General features: G+C 40.7%; 7 protein-coding genes across 7 annotated transcripts; 3 read left to right on the top strand and 4 right to left on the bottom strand.

The window, feature by feature from the left end:
• Positions 1–287: 287 nt before the first annotated feature.
• On the bottom strand, positions 288–1,356 carry PCYB_124520 (hypothetical protein; the record flags this gene model as incomplete). Its single annotated transcript, XM_004223785.1, has 3 exons — positions 288–656; positions 987–1,061; positions 1,267–1,356. 3 exons carry the CDS (start codon positions 1,354–1,356, stop codon positions 288–290), a joined length of 534 nt encoding a protein of 177 aa, XP_004223833.1.
• A 52-nt stretch (positions 1,357–1,408) lies between these two features.
• Positions 1,409–3,091, top strand: PCYB_124510 (hypothetical protein; the record flags this gene model as incomplete). The annotated part of the gene is made up of 4 exons (XM_004223784.1): positions 1,409–1,466; positions 1,662–1,918; positions 2,099–2,848; positions 2,939–3,091. The coding sequence occupies 4 exons, from the start codon at positions 1,409–1,411 to the stop codon at positions 3,089–3,091; spliced, it is 1,218 nt and encodes a 405-aa protein (XP_004223832.1).
• Positions 3,092–3,457: 366 nt separating this feature from the next.
• PCYB_124500 (hypothetical protein) lies at positions 3,458–4,490 on the bottom strand (the record flags this gene model as incomplete). Its single annotated transcript, XM_004223783.1, has 4 exons — positions 3,458–3,514; positions 3,688–3,750; positions 3,901–4,031; positions 4,316–4,490. The coding sequence occupies 4 exons, from the start codon at positions 4,488–4,490 to the stop codon at positions 3,458–3,460; spliced, it is 426 nt and encodes a 141-aa protein (XP_004223831.1).
• Positions 4,491–5,070: 580 nt separating this feature from the next.
• On the top strand, positions 5,071–12,138 carry PCYB_124490 (hypothetical protein; the record flags this gene model as incomplete). Its single annotated transcript, XM_004223782.1, has 5 exons — positions 5,071–5,274; positions 5,343–8,375; positions 8,456–11,652; positions 11,831–12,020; positions 12,094–12,138. The coding sequence occupies exons 3-5, from the start codon at positions 8,456–8,458 to the stop codon at positions 12,136–12,138; spliced, it is 3,432 nt and encodes a 1,143-aa protein (XP_004223830.1). The 5' UTR covers positions 5,071–5,274; positions 5,343–8,375.
• On the bottom strand, positions 12,058–13,025 carry PCYB_124480 (hypothetical protein; the record flags this gene model as incomplete). The annotated part of the gene is made up of 3 exons (XM_004223781.1): positions 12,058–12,161; positions 12,332–12,742; positions 12,980–13,025. 3 exons carry the CDS (start codon positions 13,023–13,025, stop codon positions 12,058–12,060), a joined length of 561 nt encoding a protein of 186 aa, XP_004223829.1.
• Positions 13,026–14,361: 1,336 nt separating this feature from the next.
• PCYB_124470 (hypothetical protein) lies at positions 14,362–14,748 on the top strand (the record flags this gene model as incomplete). The annotated part of the gene is made up of 2 exons (XM_004223780.1): positions 14,362–14,597; positions 14,652–14,748. The coding sequence occupies 2 exons, from the start codon at positions 14,362–14,364 to the stop codon at positions 14,746–14,748; spliced, it is 333 nt and encodes a 110-aa protein (XP_004223828.1).
• A 725-nt stretch (positions 14,749–15,473) lies between these two features.
• Positions 15,474–16,918, bottom strand: PCYB_124460 (hypothetical protein). The gene is made up of 4 exons (XM_004223779.1): positions 16,379–16,918; positions 16,047–16,169; positions 15,832–15,906; positions 15,474–15,593 (listed from the first exon to the last, which is right to left on the bottom strand). The coding sequence occupies exons 1-4, from the start codon at positions 16,476–16,478 to the stop codon at positions 15,478–15,480; spliced, it is 414 nt and encodes a 137-aa protein (XP_004223827.1). The 5' UTR covers positions 16,479–16,918; the 3' UTR covers positions 15,474–15,477.
• Between the last annotated feature and the right edge of the window lie 393 nt (positions 16,919–17,311).

Below are 17,311 nucleotides of genomic sequence, written 5' to 3'. Positions count from 1 at the left end.
AGGACGGATGAGCAGATAGACAAGCAGTACACGAATTACCGCCTCGATGATGTGTATATTTCCACCAAAAAGAAAAAAACAGGCTAGGCTCCGCTTCGGCATGTCGCGCAACACGTGGCTGCTTTTTTCACTGATTGGCTGGGACTATCCACGTAGGATCCGATGTGTGCACATGCGCAGTAATATGCATAATGCGTGTGTATTTTTTTTTTATTTTATTTTTTTTCTTCCCCTGGGGGAGCCCTCACATGAATGGACGGCCAAAACTGCACACGAAAAACGAACTGTCATATGTAGTACCGCAAAATGTCGTCCCTAAAGCCGATAGTGTCCCCTGTTCTTACGTGGGCATTTTCCAAACTCTTCCGAAGGCTATGAACTTTCTTGCATTTGCGTAAAAAATCCTCCTGTTTGTTGAAGCACTGCCTGGCAGATTTTTGGCCATTTTGGCTACCTTCCTCCGATTGGCCAGGTTGACCAGATTGGTCAGATTGGCCCGCGTCCCCGGTTGGGTCCCCTTCTCCGTCGTGGCTAGCCCCCTCGTCGTCAGCCGTAACGTAGCAACACGCTTCCTGCTTGTCTACGTTCGTGTTGTGGAGAATATTCCCCACCGACCCGCTCAAGCAAGTCAACAGGAACGTCCGGATGTTGTGTATCTGTATGTTGGCGGAAAAAATAAATTAATGAGTAAAACAAAACAGCCAAAATGAAAGAAGTGAGTTAACATGCGCGTGAAGAGGAACACCCCTCGATTATTTTCATTTCGGAGTGAACTTCCTTCCCACCCATGCGCACCACAAAGGGTGCACTCCACAAAGGGTACTCTCCAAGTAGGGTACACTCCAAGTAGGGTACTCTCCAAGTAGGGTACACTCCAAGTAGGGTACTCTCCAAATAGGGTACTCTCCAAATAGGGTACACTCCACGCACGCGGAACGCATCCCCCCTCACATGTGCAATCATCCGTGCGATCTTTTTTAACTTACAATATTGTTAATGTATATTTTGATGAGGAAATTATCCGTGCTCGTTTTTTCTATGGGACATTCAAGACATTCTATCTGCAAAAAAAAAAAAAAAAAAAAACACAAAATGGGGAATATCCCAAGAAGACAGCGTTAAGCAGACACGTTACGAAAAAAGGAGACCTTTTAATGAAGAGCGTTAAAGAGTAAAGTGAAATTTTTTGTGGGTCTCGCCCTTTTTTTTTTGCACACAATTATGTAGGAGAAACTCTTCCCTATCCCCCGTCAGTTTACTTCTCACCTGTGAACTCTCCACGACGGCGTAAAAACTCTGCCGAAAATTATCCGAATGCGCATTAACAAATTTGTGGAGGCATTCCTGATAGTTCATTTTTCGGGTACAGACACGACAGGACAAAGTTACGTTTTTTTGCTCAATTTAAATGAATAAATTAAAAGATAAAAAAAAGGGCTCCGCAAATCCAGACTATCCTCCAAAGAGTTAGGCAGAACGCTGCAGCGGTAGCGCCAAGGGCGGGAAAAAAATTAAAATAAAACTAAAATAAAATTAAAATAAAATATGATAAAATAAAAATATGTAAAATAATCCTCACGTGTTGGCTGCGCGGAGGGTTTACACTACGTTGTGTGTTCTTCCCCCACTCACGTATATTCTGCTTATTTCCCCATTCGCAGAAGAAAAAAAGGAAGTGCACACAAAAAGAAATAGCAAAAATAGCAGCATAAACAATAGCAACAGCAACAACAGCTGCAGTAACAATAACAACAGCAACAACAGCAGCGGAAATTCGTTTGTGAAGGCGAGCAAAAATGGAACTGCTGGAGAGGAGGACAACATAATTAACAAAATAAAGGAGCTGAATTTAGTTCTGCTCCAAAATAAGGATGAAATAGATAGCCTTCGGCAGGAGAACGAGGCCTTTTCCTCCCAGGTGGGAGCATTCGCAGGGGCGGCCATATGCATAAGCATGCAGGATTACAAAACAGCATGTAGGCATACAAAAAAGCATATAGGCATACAAAAAAGCATGCAAGCATACGCACAATACTGCAGACGTACGTCCAGTGGTGCAGATACCTCCAGTGACACGTTCGTCCTCCTCACCCCTCAGATCGCCAACTTCGTGAAAAAGTGCAAAGAACTGCAGTGCATATGCAGCGAGAGGGAAAAGGACATCGCGAAATTAAAGCAAAATGAAAAATGCCTCGTGCAGGAAATAAGCAGACGGAAAAAGGAAAAGGGAGAACTGGAGGATAAAATAAACAAACTGGAACAGGAAGGGACAAGCAAAAGTAAGCACATCTCTAAAGTGGAATGCGAAAAAGACAATCTGATGAAAGAGCTACAAGAAAGAGACAAACAAATAAATATTTTTCACGCAAACATAAAAAAACTGGAGGGACAAATCACACTTCTGCGGAACGAAAATGTAAAAAATAAACAGGACGTAAGCAATAATTTAAAAAAACAAGATGAAATAAATGAACATATAAACACGAAGGACAGCAAAATTACGGCACTGGAAGAAAAGACGCAAAAATTGAACAAAGTTGTAAGGGACAAAATCGAAGAAAACGAAAACTGTAAAAAAAAAATACAACAACAGAGTGCCAAAATAGCTCACCTGAATGATAAAATACAAATCTTAGAAAAGGAACAAAAAAATAATAAAGAAAAAATTAAAAAATATACAGATAGCATTAAAAGTTTAAAAAAAAATAACCATAAGATGGATGAACGGAGTAGGGAAAGCCAAATGGAGGAACAACGGAAGGAACTTGAGGATGCCATATTTAACTCCCAAGTTTATAAATTGAGCAAAAAAATGGGTACGCGCAAAAAAAGTGTCAATTCTAAGAACGTATGCAAAAGTGCAAAAAGCGCAAAAGGCGCAAAAGGCGCAAATGGCGCAAATGAGGGGGGGACTAACCCGTTGCTTTCCCCCAATAAGCGTAGTGATAATAACCCTCTTAACAGCGACAGCAGTGCAAGCAGTAGCTGCGGCGGAAGCAGCGATGGGGAAATCGTCAGCTTTTCCAGGAAATACAATTTGAGTAAAAATATGAGCAAGAGGGGGGACACAACAGGGAAAAAAATGAAATGAAAATGGATGATACACACAAAAGGGAGAAAAAATGGGGAGGGGGGTAATTGATCACAGTAACGAGAAAATATGCAACCCCTTTTTTTGCTTCTTCTCAAACGCATCGAATGGCCCACAGAATATAAGCCTAGGCAAAGGAGAAGCTGTGTGCAAGCCTCCTCCCCAAATTTCCTTCCATTCTGTGTGCAGCTATTCCATTTGTTTTTAAAAAGCCCACCAGGAGGGAGTGGGCACATAAGTACGTATTTCTACATGTCTAGAGAACAAACTCACTTATGTACTCTCCTTTACATGATGAAGTTGGCATTTTCCATTTTTTTTTCCGTGCGCACCTCCCTCGTGTATGCTCACTTCTCCCCTTACCTCTTAATACGCGGGGGTGAAACTATATGAGATGTTTAGACAGTTCGAAACTTGATATAGCTGAAAAAAAAAAAAGGGGAAAGGGGGAGGGGGAACTGTTCGATGAAATAGATTGCACGATTACATGTACCACTACAGTGGGGGTACATTTGGCACTACATATATATACACACAGTTGTACAGTATGCACGTGGTGCTTTCTCCACTCTGATTTTTTTTTTATAACGGTTTACATCGAAAAGATCGGCAAGGAAATCATCAAGGTTTGGCTTTATGGTGTTGTTAATATACAGATACTGCAATAAAAAGAAGGGGGGGGAAATAAAAATGGGTTTTTTCCCAAAAAGGGCACTTATAAGTACACACCATGTTTAGAAAGGATGAACGCATGGTCGTATCAACATCTATATGACTATTAGCCTGCTCGCTGAGGGCGCTTTCCTTACGATGTGCTCATTTCTGTTAAACACTTTCTTGAGGAAACTCAGCACAGATTCGAGGGTTTCGTTTCCGTTAATAAGTATTTTGTTTTTCTTCAAAACGGCCGTTCCGCTGATGCTTTTGAGGGCGATCTTGACTGCTCGGGTAGGAGGGCACATGTAGTATGCATAAGGAGTGGACACATATAGTATGCATAGGGGGGGGTCACCCGATGCGTACATACAAAGGCAGTAACTGGGAGCACATCCCACAAACACATACGCAGCGCACGCGTGTGAACGCAAAGCGAGTCGGGTAGAAACACATGCAGGCGTCTGAGAGGACTCACAAAAAGTTCGACTCCTCTTTGAAAATCCCTCAAGGAAGGAAACATATATACACGTGCCGCATATAAAAAGTACGTCTGCTGCTATATTTTACTGCCTACACTTTTGCCTAACTTTTCGCTGTGAAGAGACCTATGCCCATCCGTTGGCTCGAATGAACTGTGCGCTCCCCATGTAGTACCTTTTCTATTCCTCCTTGAGAACAAGCTCTCGCGCATATCCGGCTTCTTCTCAAAGTTGGGAAAATAACGTATCACCGAGTCTGACATTATTTTTGCGTCAAACTGTTCGTGGGTGAGAAAACTGCGTGGGTAAAGCTGTTCCGAATATTGCGCTGCTTTTTTTTTTTTTTTTTTGGCCACTCGCATGTAGGTATATTTTTCTTTTTCTTTTTTTGCCTCTCCCATGCGGATATATTTTTCTATTTCTTTTTTATTTTCTTGGGTGAGTATTGTCCGGCGAATGTACGCATTTGCGCAAGCACTACATGCGCCTGGCCGATGTGAAGTAGCTGAACTTTTTTTTTTTTTTTTTCGGGGAGACTGCCCATCAACGACGTTGAGGAAAAAATTGGCTTAACCGCCGGAATGATGATAACCTGTGTGGTCGTTGGAACACTTGCGAAGGGATGCCTCCAACAGGTTCTTTTTTTTTTTTTTTCCTATCATAGTTTATGCCTCGCGCGAGTTGGCCCATTAAACTCTACACAACGCGTGGCGAGGGGAGGAATAGCCCATCAGGCATGCCTTATTCTTCGTCTTCCTCTTCTTCTTCGTCTTCTTTTTCTTCTTCTTCGTCTTCTTTTTCTTCTTCTTCATCTCCCCCCCCGCTTGCACACACACCGAAACGATGGAAAACAAAATATCATTCTTTCGCGAGTATGATAACGTCAAAGAGAAAGTAGAACTGGTAAGACGGTGCCTCAACCAGGATGACGATAACGAAGTGATAAAAAATTTCACCCTCATTTTGGAAAATTTAAATTATTTAAACAATTGCCTGAATAGCTATAGGGAAGCCAAAACGGTGTTGGACCCGCACCTGAGTCTGCTGGTGGAACCATTTCTAGATTTTTTAAAAAAAGCTTCACCCTGTTGACAAGGATTCTATCTCATTTTAAGAAGCAGTTGGGGGGAGCAAATGGAGGTCGTGAACAGATAAGCAGGAGGGTAGCTTCTGGCGAAAGGGGACTTTCATGTGATGTGGGAGGTAGTAGCGAAGAGAGGGGAAAAAAGCAAACAGGTAGGAGTAACAACGGTGAGGAAAAGACGCGCATTGAATCAAACGGGGAAGTACAAAACAGCCACGGAAGTCACATCGAAGGAGAAGAAAAGGAGGGGAGTAACAAAATTTTAGATGACACAAAGGAGGAGGAGGATGAAGAAACCCTCCTGAAGATGTACACAGTGATAGAGGAGGTATACAAATACTACAACACACTGATATCCGTGAGGGGGGAAAAAAAAATTAAAACTTTTTTTCCATGTGACTCATTCTGCTTAAGCAACATAGTTGACTTATTGCTCAAACTGAAGGAAAACGAATTCGTTTTTAACCATTTGACGAACTTTAAGTCGAATAGAATGGATGATGGCAACAACGCATGGGTAATTTTATACATCCTACTCATATGGCTGTCGTTCTGCATGTACATCCCGTTTAAGCTACTCTCCGTAAGTAGAAATATGCTACTTAATATTGAAGAAATATTTTACTACTACGTGGGGAAGAACGACAAAGCGAAGGAAGCATGTTCTATATTGTATGCACAGTTTTTAAGGAGGAATGATGTACATCATGAGAAAATTTATTTCACCAAGTTTATCCTTTTTTCCAAAGAACTTATGATAAAATTGGTGGAAATAAACTCCCTGGCTGAGAAAAAGACACCACTTGAGGATGACTTCTTTGTAGTGACCAATTCAAACATTGCTTCCTTCAACTGTTGCGTTAAATTCAGCAATTTAGTTTTATGTGGAGTTTTACTAACTCATAAAAGGTTGCTGAAAAGGGGTGAGAAAAGGCTGTTAAAAAATTACGCGAATTTTTATAATTTTTTTTTTATTCAAAATCATGTCCATTTGGACTTTACGCAAATGTCCAAGTCGTTGAAGATTCTTTGCCTCGGTTATTACGCCTTGTTATTTTTGGAGAAAACTACGGGAATGGCGCTGCCAAGAGGGGGGGAAGCTAACAATGGGGAGGGTGCTAACAATGGGGAGGCTGCTAATAATGGGAAGGCTGCTAACAATGGGACGTCTTTCCAGGGGGGAGGGTCCCCCTCACCACGTTGGAAGACACCATCACGTGACGTTGGCCCAAGCGAACCTGTTCACTCCGATCTGTTCGATAAATTCCCCCTATTTTTAAACATCAACGAGGTGTTCAGCATGTACCAAAAGGAGACAAAGGAGGGGTGGAATTTACAGCCTAAAAGAGAAGAACAAGTACTTCTCACAAATGCAGAGAAAAAATATACCTGCGAAAAGGACATACTACAAATATTGAACCTCCTGTTGTATTATTTTAACGACAGTAGTACCTACATTCGGTGGTGCCTCTCCAAAAGCTTCGGAAACATATTATCCCATCTGAGCATGCAAAACGTCCGTGTAATAATAGAAAAATTTAACGAGCTAGCCAAATATAATGATTACAACATTTGGTGCACCATTAATTACACCTTATTTCATTACCTCTTTGGAAAGACAAGCCTTTGCACAGAAATTATTAATTTTCTTCTTCGGAAAATTGTGGAAAGTTTGTACATGAACAAAGATAAAATTTTGGGGAGCACGTTTGTTCTGTTGTATAGTCTTTTGAAGTACAATAAGTTTATTCAAATGTGTTATGAGCAGAATGAGAAGGGGATCCGATTTTTTTTCTTCCACTTAATATTCACCAAGTTGATAGTACTGTCTTTGTTCGAGGATAATATCAATTTGAGGAAATCTGCCATGTCGCTTCTGCAAATTTTTATTGGGAAGTTTAACTTTTTTTACCAATTTGATGGGCACTCACTGGATGGTACCTCTTCGGAGGCTTCTTCCCTCCACAACAGGGAGATATTCTTCAACGATATTGTGCACTTTGTGAGTTTGTTTTTTAGCGGCGATGCGGTAAGTGCCTACTATGAGGGGCTGCAGAAGGGGCGGTTGGGCGGCGCTGCGAAGGAAGGCGGCGTAACACAGGAGGATGGCTGCGTAACACAGGAGGGGGGCGGTGCAGCACAGGAGGGTGGCTCCGTAACACAGGAGGATGGCAGCGCTGCGAAGGATGGCTGCGTAACACAGGAGGATAGCAGCGCTGCGAAGGGAGGCGGCTTCCCAGAGACCCAAGCCCACGTGGGCACCAGAAAACTGCTGGAGGAATCCAAAAAGGATATGTTCAACACGAATATTGACATCCTGTCGACTTGCAACTTCAGCGAGCTCATCAATTTGAAAAAGTCTATCATCATAAAAACAAAAGATGTGTGCAAATTCGTTTTGTACAAATACCCAGTGATTTTCCACTTATATTCCTTTAAGCTGTTTCACGAAAATGTGAATATCAGATTGCTGTCAGCAGAATCGCTAGCTAATCTGTCCTCCAACAATGGAGACTACTTCATAAAGGTGGTTCTTCCCTTTTTGGTGAAAAAAAGCTACGAAGAAAATGTATGGATAAAGCATGGATCCATCATATGCATTTCGAAAATATTGTTAAAGTTGGAACAACATATCGATGAAAATTTACAAAACGAAATAAAAAAAATTATCATTTTTAACGAAAAAAAAAGAATATATAAATTTAAAAAGGGAGAAATTCTAAGGCATTCAATATGTCTACTCATACAAAGTATATGTCAATGTGATTATTTCTTGGTGAAGGAAAAAACACACTCATTTTTTCTCGATGTTTTACAAAATAATTTGTTCCATTATAATGAAATTATACAATATGAAGCATCCAAAATTTTCTTCTACATGCCCATATATCTGTTAAAAAGAGAAAAAGCCATTCATTACCTATACAATAATGTTCTTTTGAAAATTGTAAAGGAGAAGGATAATTTCCTTCATTTGAAGGGTTACTTCATTCTCCTTTTATTCGTTAGTGAAGAAATAATTCCTGACGTTTCTTCCGATTTAAACTATTTTATTATATTTTAAAAAAGTGTTCCTCCTATTATAGGATAAAGAATGCTCTCCTGAAGAAGGATTATCAGATGAGCTCCTCCCCTGTACTCAATATGGACGAACTGGATGTAAAAAATAACAACCCTATCCAGAATGATGCCTTTTTTTTTAAAAAAATCAACTTTGAGATATACCCCATTGATTTTAATATGAAGATATTTTGCCTCCTTGCTTTGTTTAACATAGTGGACAAATTAAGGAGAAGGTACATCTCCCAGTTTTTGTTCCTTTACGAGGAATGCACTACCAGCTTTAGAGGACTCATCAGGTCCAAAAAGGGAGGAAGTAAAGAAAAGAGGAGTGCCCGCCTTAACAGCTACGAAAGTAGCATTCGGCACAGCTCTTCTTCCAACATAAACATGCCCCTTGAAGAGTCGGATGGAGAATCCTGGGCGTATGACAGTCTCCACAATGGCGTGTGTACAAATGGGTACTCTGTCGAGGAACGCGATGGTGGAGCCACGACTGCTGGGGAGAAATGGCCTTCCTTCGGGGATAACTCAACTATCGAAAGTGACCGCGAAGTAGATTCCACAAAGTTGAAGCCCCGATGTGACACAAAGGTGGAAGTAACTCATGACTTAGCGACGCAAAAGAAAAGGGAAAAACGAAGGAACACCTCCTTTTACATGAAGCAAAAAGTCAAACTTGTTAAGAAGAATATATCATGGGAGGAGGTCATAGAGGAAGGGAAAAAACAAAACAAGGACGTTTTTCCGTTATCATTAGACATTAACAAAGTAGCAAAAGTATTGATTCTCTACTTGCAGGAATATGTGTACGAAAGTGACATAGGCGATTCGCACGTCTTCGTTAGGGAGATATGTCTAGGGCTGACTGCGTTCTTGTTAACGTCATACCCGCTGTACTTTTTCAAGAGGAGTGATAAAATTGTGCAGAGGAGGAACAGGGGGAGGAAGACAGCACCTGAGGGAAGAGCTAAGGTAGACATGGAACCGCAGCAAACGGGTGTGAACAACGAGCTAACCCCAGCTGTAGGAACAAACGGGGAGAACCGCACGAAGGAAGAAGAACCCACCCAGAATTACTTCTACGAGCGGTTCGACTCGGATGACAGTGGGGAGGATCAAAGCAGCGATTGGGAGGGGCAAAGCAGCAATGGGAAGGGGCAAAGGAGCGATTGGGAGGGCCAAATCAGCAGTGGGGAGAGCCAACGCAGCAACGGGGAGGAACGCCAAAAGGAAAAGCAAAAGAGGGAGGTAACCCCCCACGCAGAGGCTGGGGAGGACCAAGTTGTCCTTATGTACGTCCTATTTGAGGTTAAAAAAAAATACATAAACATACTAACCCAGTTGCTGCTAAAATTATTATGCGAAAAAAATATCAGGACAAATAAAATGTGCTTATTCCTTTTGAATTATCTGTACAATTATGCCACTTTTAATTCCTGTGGAGAGAGGGAGACGTTCGAATTCTCCAACGTTCTCAACAAATACTGCCATGATTTCCCATACGAACTTTACCTTAAAAAAAAAATGGATGACAATGTTAGAAAAAGTAAGCGTAACATTTATCAATACTTGAGCACATCCCGGACGAACATTTACAACGTCTTTGATAATGTAACGGTCCATTTGTGTGATTATTACGAGCCGATATATTTGAAGGGTCATGGGGGAGCCCCCAGTGTGAGTTATGCCAATCGTTCGAATGATAAGAGGATGAAAAGTCTCCCCGGGGGAACCAGCAACAATCCCTGCACTTGCACATACGAAGAAGAAATCACCGCACTGTTCCTGAATCGTCCATACAAGTATGGCCTCATCAAGACCGTTTTTAACAAAATTAATAATTTTATTTATTTGTACAACTACGCTTTGAAGTACACGAGCTTTTCCGTTTTCCACAAGAATAAGTTTGCTTCTACGAGGAAGGGGCTTATGCGCGGACAGGCCTGCTCGGGCGACATCGGCGGATACAACCCCGTTGGCAACGCCGCTCCAAGTGGCAACACCGCTGGAAGTGGTAACGCCGCTCCAGTTGGTAACGCCGCTCCAAGTGGTACCCCCCCCCGGAGAGACCTCCAATTCGAGAACATCCTCATCAACAACGACTTCGTAGACGATATAAATCTAAGCGAAAGTGAAGAAAAGGTATCAGTTGAGGAGGAAAATTTAATAAAAGACGTCCATTTCTTGCTAGACAAAACGAAAAAAAATATCAGCGTAATTAAATGCTTGGAGTATAGCGAATCGTATCTGTACAGTCACATTTTTTACCTGCTGTTCTTAAATAAATATAATTACTATCTGATTAGCGGTTTTTTTAACACCCTGTGTTACTACACCGCGCACACTGAGTATAGCAATTATGCGTACACGAATGTGATGAAGATGGGACGGGAGAAGTCTATTGAATTTTTATTTTTCGATTTCCTCGTCCGATACAAAGATGTGTATACCTTTGGCTACATCCGGGACGACGTACTGTTTCTGTACATTAGATACTACAGGATGTTTTATATGGGGTGCGACTACGAGGAGGTCGGTGAGATAATCCGTGCGTTCAACGAGGGGAGGGCTGGGCGCAGAAGGCACAAAGGGGGTAATGACCACAAGTGTAACAATCAGTATCACGATATGGATACGGATAAGCATAATGATGGTGACACTCGGAGAGACCACACTGAAGGAACAGCTGCTAACATAGAGCAAACTGCACGGGAACACCCACTTGCCCTGCACCTACACAACATCAACTTAGGCGAAATACTTTCACTCGAAAAAAGAGAAGACCAGTTTGACTTTTTAAAAAATATATTTCATGACTATAACATATTCTTCGACAGAAATGTAATTTTTTTGACTGACGAAGAATGCGGCGGGGGGGGGGGCACGAAATGCATATTAAAAAGGGGAAAAAAAAAAAAAAAAAAAAAAAAGAGACAGGCAAAAAAACAAAAAAAAAAAAAATATCAAGACAAAATTGAATTATTAGAATATGTGAACATTTGCTTAATTAAAATTTTATACTACTTGAATAATTTCAACTTAATACAACTGGAGACATTTTTAAAAAGTGTTAATTCTTTTGTGAAGTTTTCCCTGATGAATAATTTTGCGGCCTTTTGTTTTTTAAACTTCTTCCTTTCCACCTTCGAAAAATACGGAACCTTTTCGCTCGTTCGAACGATTTCGGAGTTGACAATAAATATTTTCATGTGTGCAACTCTGCACTTAAATGTTAAGCGCCTGGCCTTCTTCCTGGTCCTGCACATGCTCCTGCACAGGTTGGTCAAGCGGCGGGGGCCGCACGTTACGCGAGCGCATGCGCTGTGCAAACAGCGCACGCAGAAGTGTTTCTCCCTCTGCAGGTGTTTCTCCACCCTCAAGCGTTTCTCCCTCTGCATATGTTTCTCTTTCCGCAAATGCTTCTCCATCCGCAAATGTTTCTCCACCCCATGGCAGATACCCCAAGATACGGGAATGCACCAACGAGTACCTCTACGCGAACGTTAATTTTATTTCCCCAGACGAGGTAAGGAATTACCTATTTAGCAGCTACGAAGATTTAGAAGAAATAATTTCCATTCTGATCAGCACGCAATTTTCTGAGGCGCTTAAGGATGGCAAACTTGCAACCCCAATAAGGGAAGCGGTTAGCCGGATTTCCCTTCTCGTTCGGATTCCCCTAATTATATGACATTCTCATCATTTTCTTCATTCTCTAGCTCATCTTCACTTTTGTTATAATCAAAGTTGTAGTCGTCTTCTAGTCCCTGCTCTTCCTCGAATGTGTCTGTGCGGGGTGGGAAAAAAAAAAAAAAACAATGAAAATGGCGGCCCCTCTCGTATCTGCGCTGGAGTATATACGAATATGCACATGTACATATTTCCCACAACACAGCTGCGCTTCGCGGACTAGTGTCATCCTGTTCGCTTTTCCCCACGCGGGATGATTCTCCTTACTCGATGCGTTGTCTTCTTTGTCTTTCTCCTCTGTTTCCTTCTCCTCTGCTTCCTTTTCCTCCGTTTCTTTCTCTTCCGTTTCTTTCTCCTCCGTTTCCTTCTCCTCCGTTTCTTTCTCCTTTTTTTTCTTCACCCGATTGGGCAAGCTGAGGAGCACCTTGTCCTCCTTGTAGATATTCCTGTACGTGTTAAAATACAACTCATACGGATAATAGTGGATGTTGTCCTTATGGATGAGTTTATCTTTATATAAATTCAGCTCATCCTTATCATAAATTTTATTTTTCTCATAGTTATAAATTTCTATGCTCTTCATGTGGTACTTGAGAATATTATTTGTAACCACAAAATCTTCATTGTAGTTGCTCATGTCAAATTTTGTCAATGCCTTTTGCGCGTCGAAGTCGATTACTACAGGGGGAGAGGGTAGTCCACATATCGGGTGAGAAAAAAAAAAAAAAAAAAAAAAAAAAAAAACAATTAAATGTAATCACCATCACATTGTCTGTGCAGACGCGCAACGTTACAACTTTTAAAAAGAATGCAATAAAAAAGAAAAAAAAATTCCCAAATGTGAACTCTTTTCGGCCGCCTTTTCGTCCGAAGCGTACGTGAACAAATGTACACAAACGTCGCAGCCAAACTAACACTTTTTCTCGTCGGCCTTCTGCCTCTCCTTTTCCTTTTCATTCATTTTCACGTCCAAAAGGAAACGCCACGAGACAGCTCTCTGCAATGTCAATTCGGAATGTTGGCTCCTTTTTCAGTATTCATAATGAAGAAATTTGTTGCAGAGTTTGGTCCAAATGTGGTTAAGAAGTTTTTTCTTTTTTTTTTTTTTTTTTTTTGTCACATTTATTTGAAAAAGGCTAGCATGAGGGGAGGAGGGGTGGCCTGCCACTTTTTTCTTGGCTGCCTAAAAAAAAGGTTGCGTTATTCAAGGACCCTGCTCCTAGCAGCGCTCGCATTATATTTATGCGTAAATATGTACATACTTGCATATACATATAAACAAATTATGCAAACTTGTCATTCGTACTTTTTCTTATTTACGAATGCAAACACCGAACACGACTTTTCTACATTTTTGCAAAAACCACCTATTTTTATTTTGTTCCAATTTCTTGGCAAGCAATTTTTTTTTTTTTTTTTTTTTTGCTTCCTCTATTCTGCAGCCATTGATATTGCATGTATTTTTTTTTTTTTTTTGGGGGGGCCATTCGAATAAACGTTTTCTTTTCATTTTTTTAATAAATTTTTTTCCTTCCAATCATTTGAAATGGATACGTATGAATATTATACATAAAATAAATGTATGCAATCATTTTGTATGTTCTTAAAAGTGCCAAATAGTTTACCCAATTGGGAACAGTTTATTTACGCGTTGATTTGCTTTCTTGGGCATTTACTTCATCTTCTTTATTTTCCTCGCTGCTGCTGTTCATACTTACGGGCACTGCAAATTTTTCATCAAATCGATCGTCAAAATTTTTGCCAAATTGTGCCATGCCCAGGCTGCATATTTATATGCGTCCTTCGATTTTCCCCCCCAGGCAGCTCCTCTTTTTTTTCTGAGCAGTTTTGTTCCCCCCAGGGTTATGCCCCTTCTTCCTTCTCGCTTTTTTAAAACTTTAACGAGGCATCATGCCATATAACGAAAATAATTAACGCAACTGAACAGTGCTGGTAGAGAGACATCTTCATTCCTCAAAATGCATCTTTTTTTCATTTTCTTTTTACAAAATTTGTAAATGTTAAAGGGGGGGGTAGAAGATCATTTTTTCCTTGCGTGTATTTGCCACCCGTTACGTACGTAGTGGTAGAGAAGGGGACCCGGCCATTCAGTCAAAAACTCCGTGGGGGGATGTAGATAGACACTCTCATTTTCCCTACCGGGTGATCAATTCGTTAGTGCCATAAATGTACATACATACGTCCGTATGAAAGCAAGCAAATTAGAAGTCACCAGCACCTCCGCATTGCTTAATTAACAACTCCCATCTCTCCCCCTGTGATCATTCTCCTACAAAATGGTTGGCGTGAAGAAGAGACCAGTCCGAAAATTCAACCTGGAAATTAACCTGAATAATGACATAGAGGACAAGGTACGGTCATACATCATATCGGATAGGAACAAAATGAAGGAAAAACATAAAAAAAGAAGAAAAAAAATAAGAAGACGAATCAAAATGGAATGTAAAATATCATCCTTTGTTTTCCCCAGTTCAAAGAAGGAGAAAAAACTGAGATTAAGTTACATTAATAAGTTTATAAAAAAAAAAAAATAAATCAAGCAACATTTGAAGGAGATACGAGAAAGGATAAAGCATTTCCAAGCAATGGTGAACACAAGTCAGAGAGAAATCAAGGAAAGCAGGGTTCAGCTTCAGCTGCAAAAAGAGGAAGAAAAATTGTAGCTCTCCACTATCTGCTAGACTTTACATTCGCTCAAATGCAACGATTAATCGTTCCCATGAGGGGTAAAAATGATGTGCGCATATTTAACACGATTTATATATTCTGACAATCCTGCTCGTGCAACATGACGAAGTGTTGGCAAATAAATTCTCATTTATTGCAACTGTGTGAGACAGCATTGTTTTCCTCCTCCTCCCCCCTGCCGCTGTGGTTAACATTTTTATGGAATGCGTCTTTCCCATTGTATGCCTTTTTACATTCGAAAATTGTAAAAGGTGTTTTTAATTTTTTTTTTTTTTTTTTTTTGTGTGTGTGATTATTTTTTTGTATTTAAAAATATATACTTATTTTGCCCCTTGGGAGCAGTTTATGCTTTAAAAATGTGGTTGCTTGATTGTGTCATTTGGGGTGGAAAAAAAAAAAAATCAAAAATAAAATAAAATAAAATAAAATAAACAAAGTAAAGCAAAGCAAAACAAAATAACGCCGCATGTGACTACGACACGGGTGTTGTTAATTTTGCTTATCATTTTTATCACGTGCGTCTACTTGGCTACTTGCTTATTTCCTCCCTTTTTTACGTTGTATCATTTCTCCTTTTTTACGTTTTTCCATTTCTCCTTTTTTACGTTTTATCATTTCTCCTTTTTTACGTTTTTCCATTTCTCCTTTTTTTCGTTTTATCATTTCTCCTTTTGTACGTTTTATTATTTATCCTTTTTTTCGTTTCATTGCGCGCCCTCCTTTTTCTCCCCAATGACACCATTTTTATACTCCGTATTATACTTATAATGCGCGATACGTGCAATCTGATACAGCGCCGTTAAGCTCATGAAGAAGTTTACTACAGAGGGGGAGGAAAAATGGGCGTTCGCCATGGGTGCACACGTGCAAGCATACATACAAATGTGCAGGCAAGCGTGCCATGAAACGTGCCGCCAAATGTGCCGCCAAACGTGCCGCCAAACGTGCCGCCAAACGTGCTTATAAACATACACACATAAACGCCTGTGCGGACATGTGCGAACGTCTCCCAGCACGCGCCCCCGCAGAGGAGCCTTTTCCATTTCTGCTAAACTTACTGGTTAGCAAATTATAATTTCGCGGCTTAATGACGTAGGCGAATCTTGTGAACAGCAACCCGGTCAGACATATGGCTAAGGAGAAGCATGGCGCGTTAAAGGGGGAATATAAAAATGGTGTAAAAAGGAATGGGAAAAAAAAAAAAATACGATAAATACGATATGTGCATACGTCGTACAAAACTGATTAACGTAGAAATGGGGTTAGTAATTACCAAACTGCTGGGGCAGGGAAAGCAGCTTTGGGTCCCTATTTATGTCAACGATGTTCGCCAGGGAGATGGACCATTTAAATGTAGGGGCCCAAAAGTGGATGGTCAGGATGCCTGTATCGGACACTACGCAGAAAGGACGGGAACGTGGATTTAAGCGCGGGCAAAATAATATACACAGGGGTGTGCTTGCATAAACGCATAGCTAAGTGCGTAAACAGTTTCCCCTTTTTTTTCTTTTTTTTTTTTTTTTTTTTTTTCTCATTCTCTCTTCCCCTATGTCTCTCTACATGGTACTCCCTGGGCGTTGTATTGAGCCCCCTTTTATGCCCTACCCAGTGCCTTCTTCACACTCTGATTGATGTTGTAACCCTTGATTTGGTTTTTGATCCTTGGTATGATGTTCGGGTAAAAAATACTTTTGATCAACCCCATTTTGGAAAAACCACAAGTGGGCAGGTAGATTGAATCAGGGGAAGTTTCAGGTGGAGGCGCGAATGAAATGGAGGAGGGCAAAATTCTTAAAAAGGGACACGGCTCACAGGCTACGTCTTTTTTTAGTTAACCACGAAAAGGCTGCAAGCGATGTTGTGTCTTTATACGTATCCAACGCCTGCAGTCCCGTCCGTGTGTACACTGGTACATGTGTACATACGTGTGCATGTGCTTGAACGTGTGAATCTGCGCGCGCTGTTTTGGTCCAGATCGTCACATTATTACCGCTATATTGGATCACAAGCATTTGCGGTGAAATGTAAAGTGTATTTTTTTAGGCAGCTTTTTTCTTTACCCCCGCTAACGCTCCATATGTTTTTGCCAATCAGTTGCATAAACACAAATGAACATTTGAGGAATGGCAAACTTTGTGAATTTGGAAAAAATAAACGCAAAGTGGAGTAGCCCTCTTTCTCAAGTTCACCCAGATTCTTTTCGCCCAAAGAATGCAAAAGTGGGACCCTTTAATGTTATAAACGCAGGAAAAAAGGAAAAAAAAAAAAAACACCTAACTTCGCTGCTAAAGTTACAAATAACTGCTCAATTATCGTGATAGTGATAACCCGTTTAGCTGCTTTTTTTTTTTTTTTTTATCTTTCCAGTTTATTACACTAAATTAGCCAATTTTTTCTTTCGCGCGATGAAGCGGATTGAAATTGCCCAGGTACGCCATGCGCAAAAAAGGGTGTGCTATGAGCAAAAGCGAAAAAAGAGGAGGTGTATATCTTCCCCACCCCAAGACTTCCTCTAATGCACATTTAACCTCTCGCTAA

This window comes from Plasmodium cynomolgi, chromosome 12 (assembly GCF_000321355.1).
Source record: "Plasmodium cynomolgi strain B DNA, chromosome 12, whole genome shotgun sequence".
NCBI lineage: Eukaryota > Apicomplexa > Aconoidasida > Haemosporida > Plasmodiidae > Plasmodium > Plasmodium cynomolgi.
The sequence above is the reverse complement of the archived record's forward strand: the minus strand, read 5'-3'. Positions and strand labels throughout refer to the sequence as shown.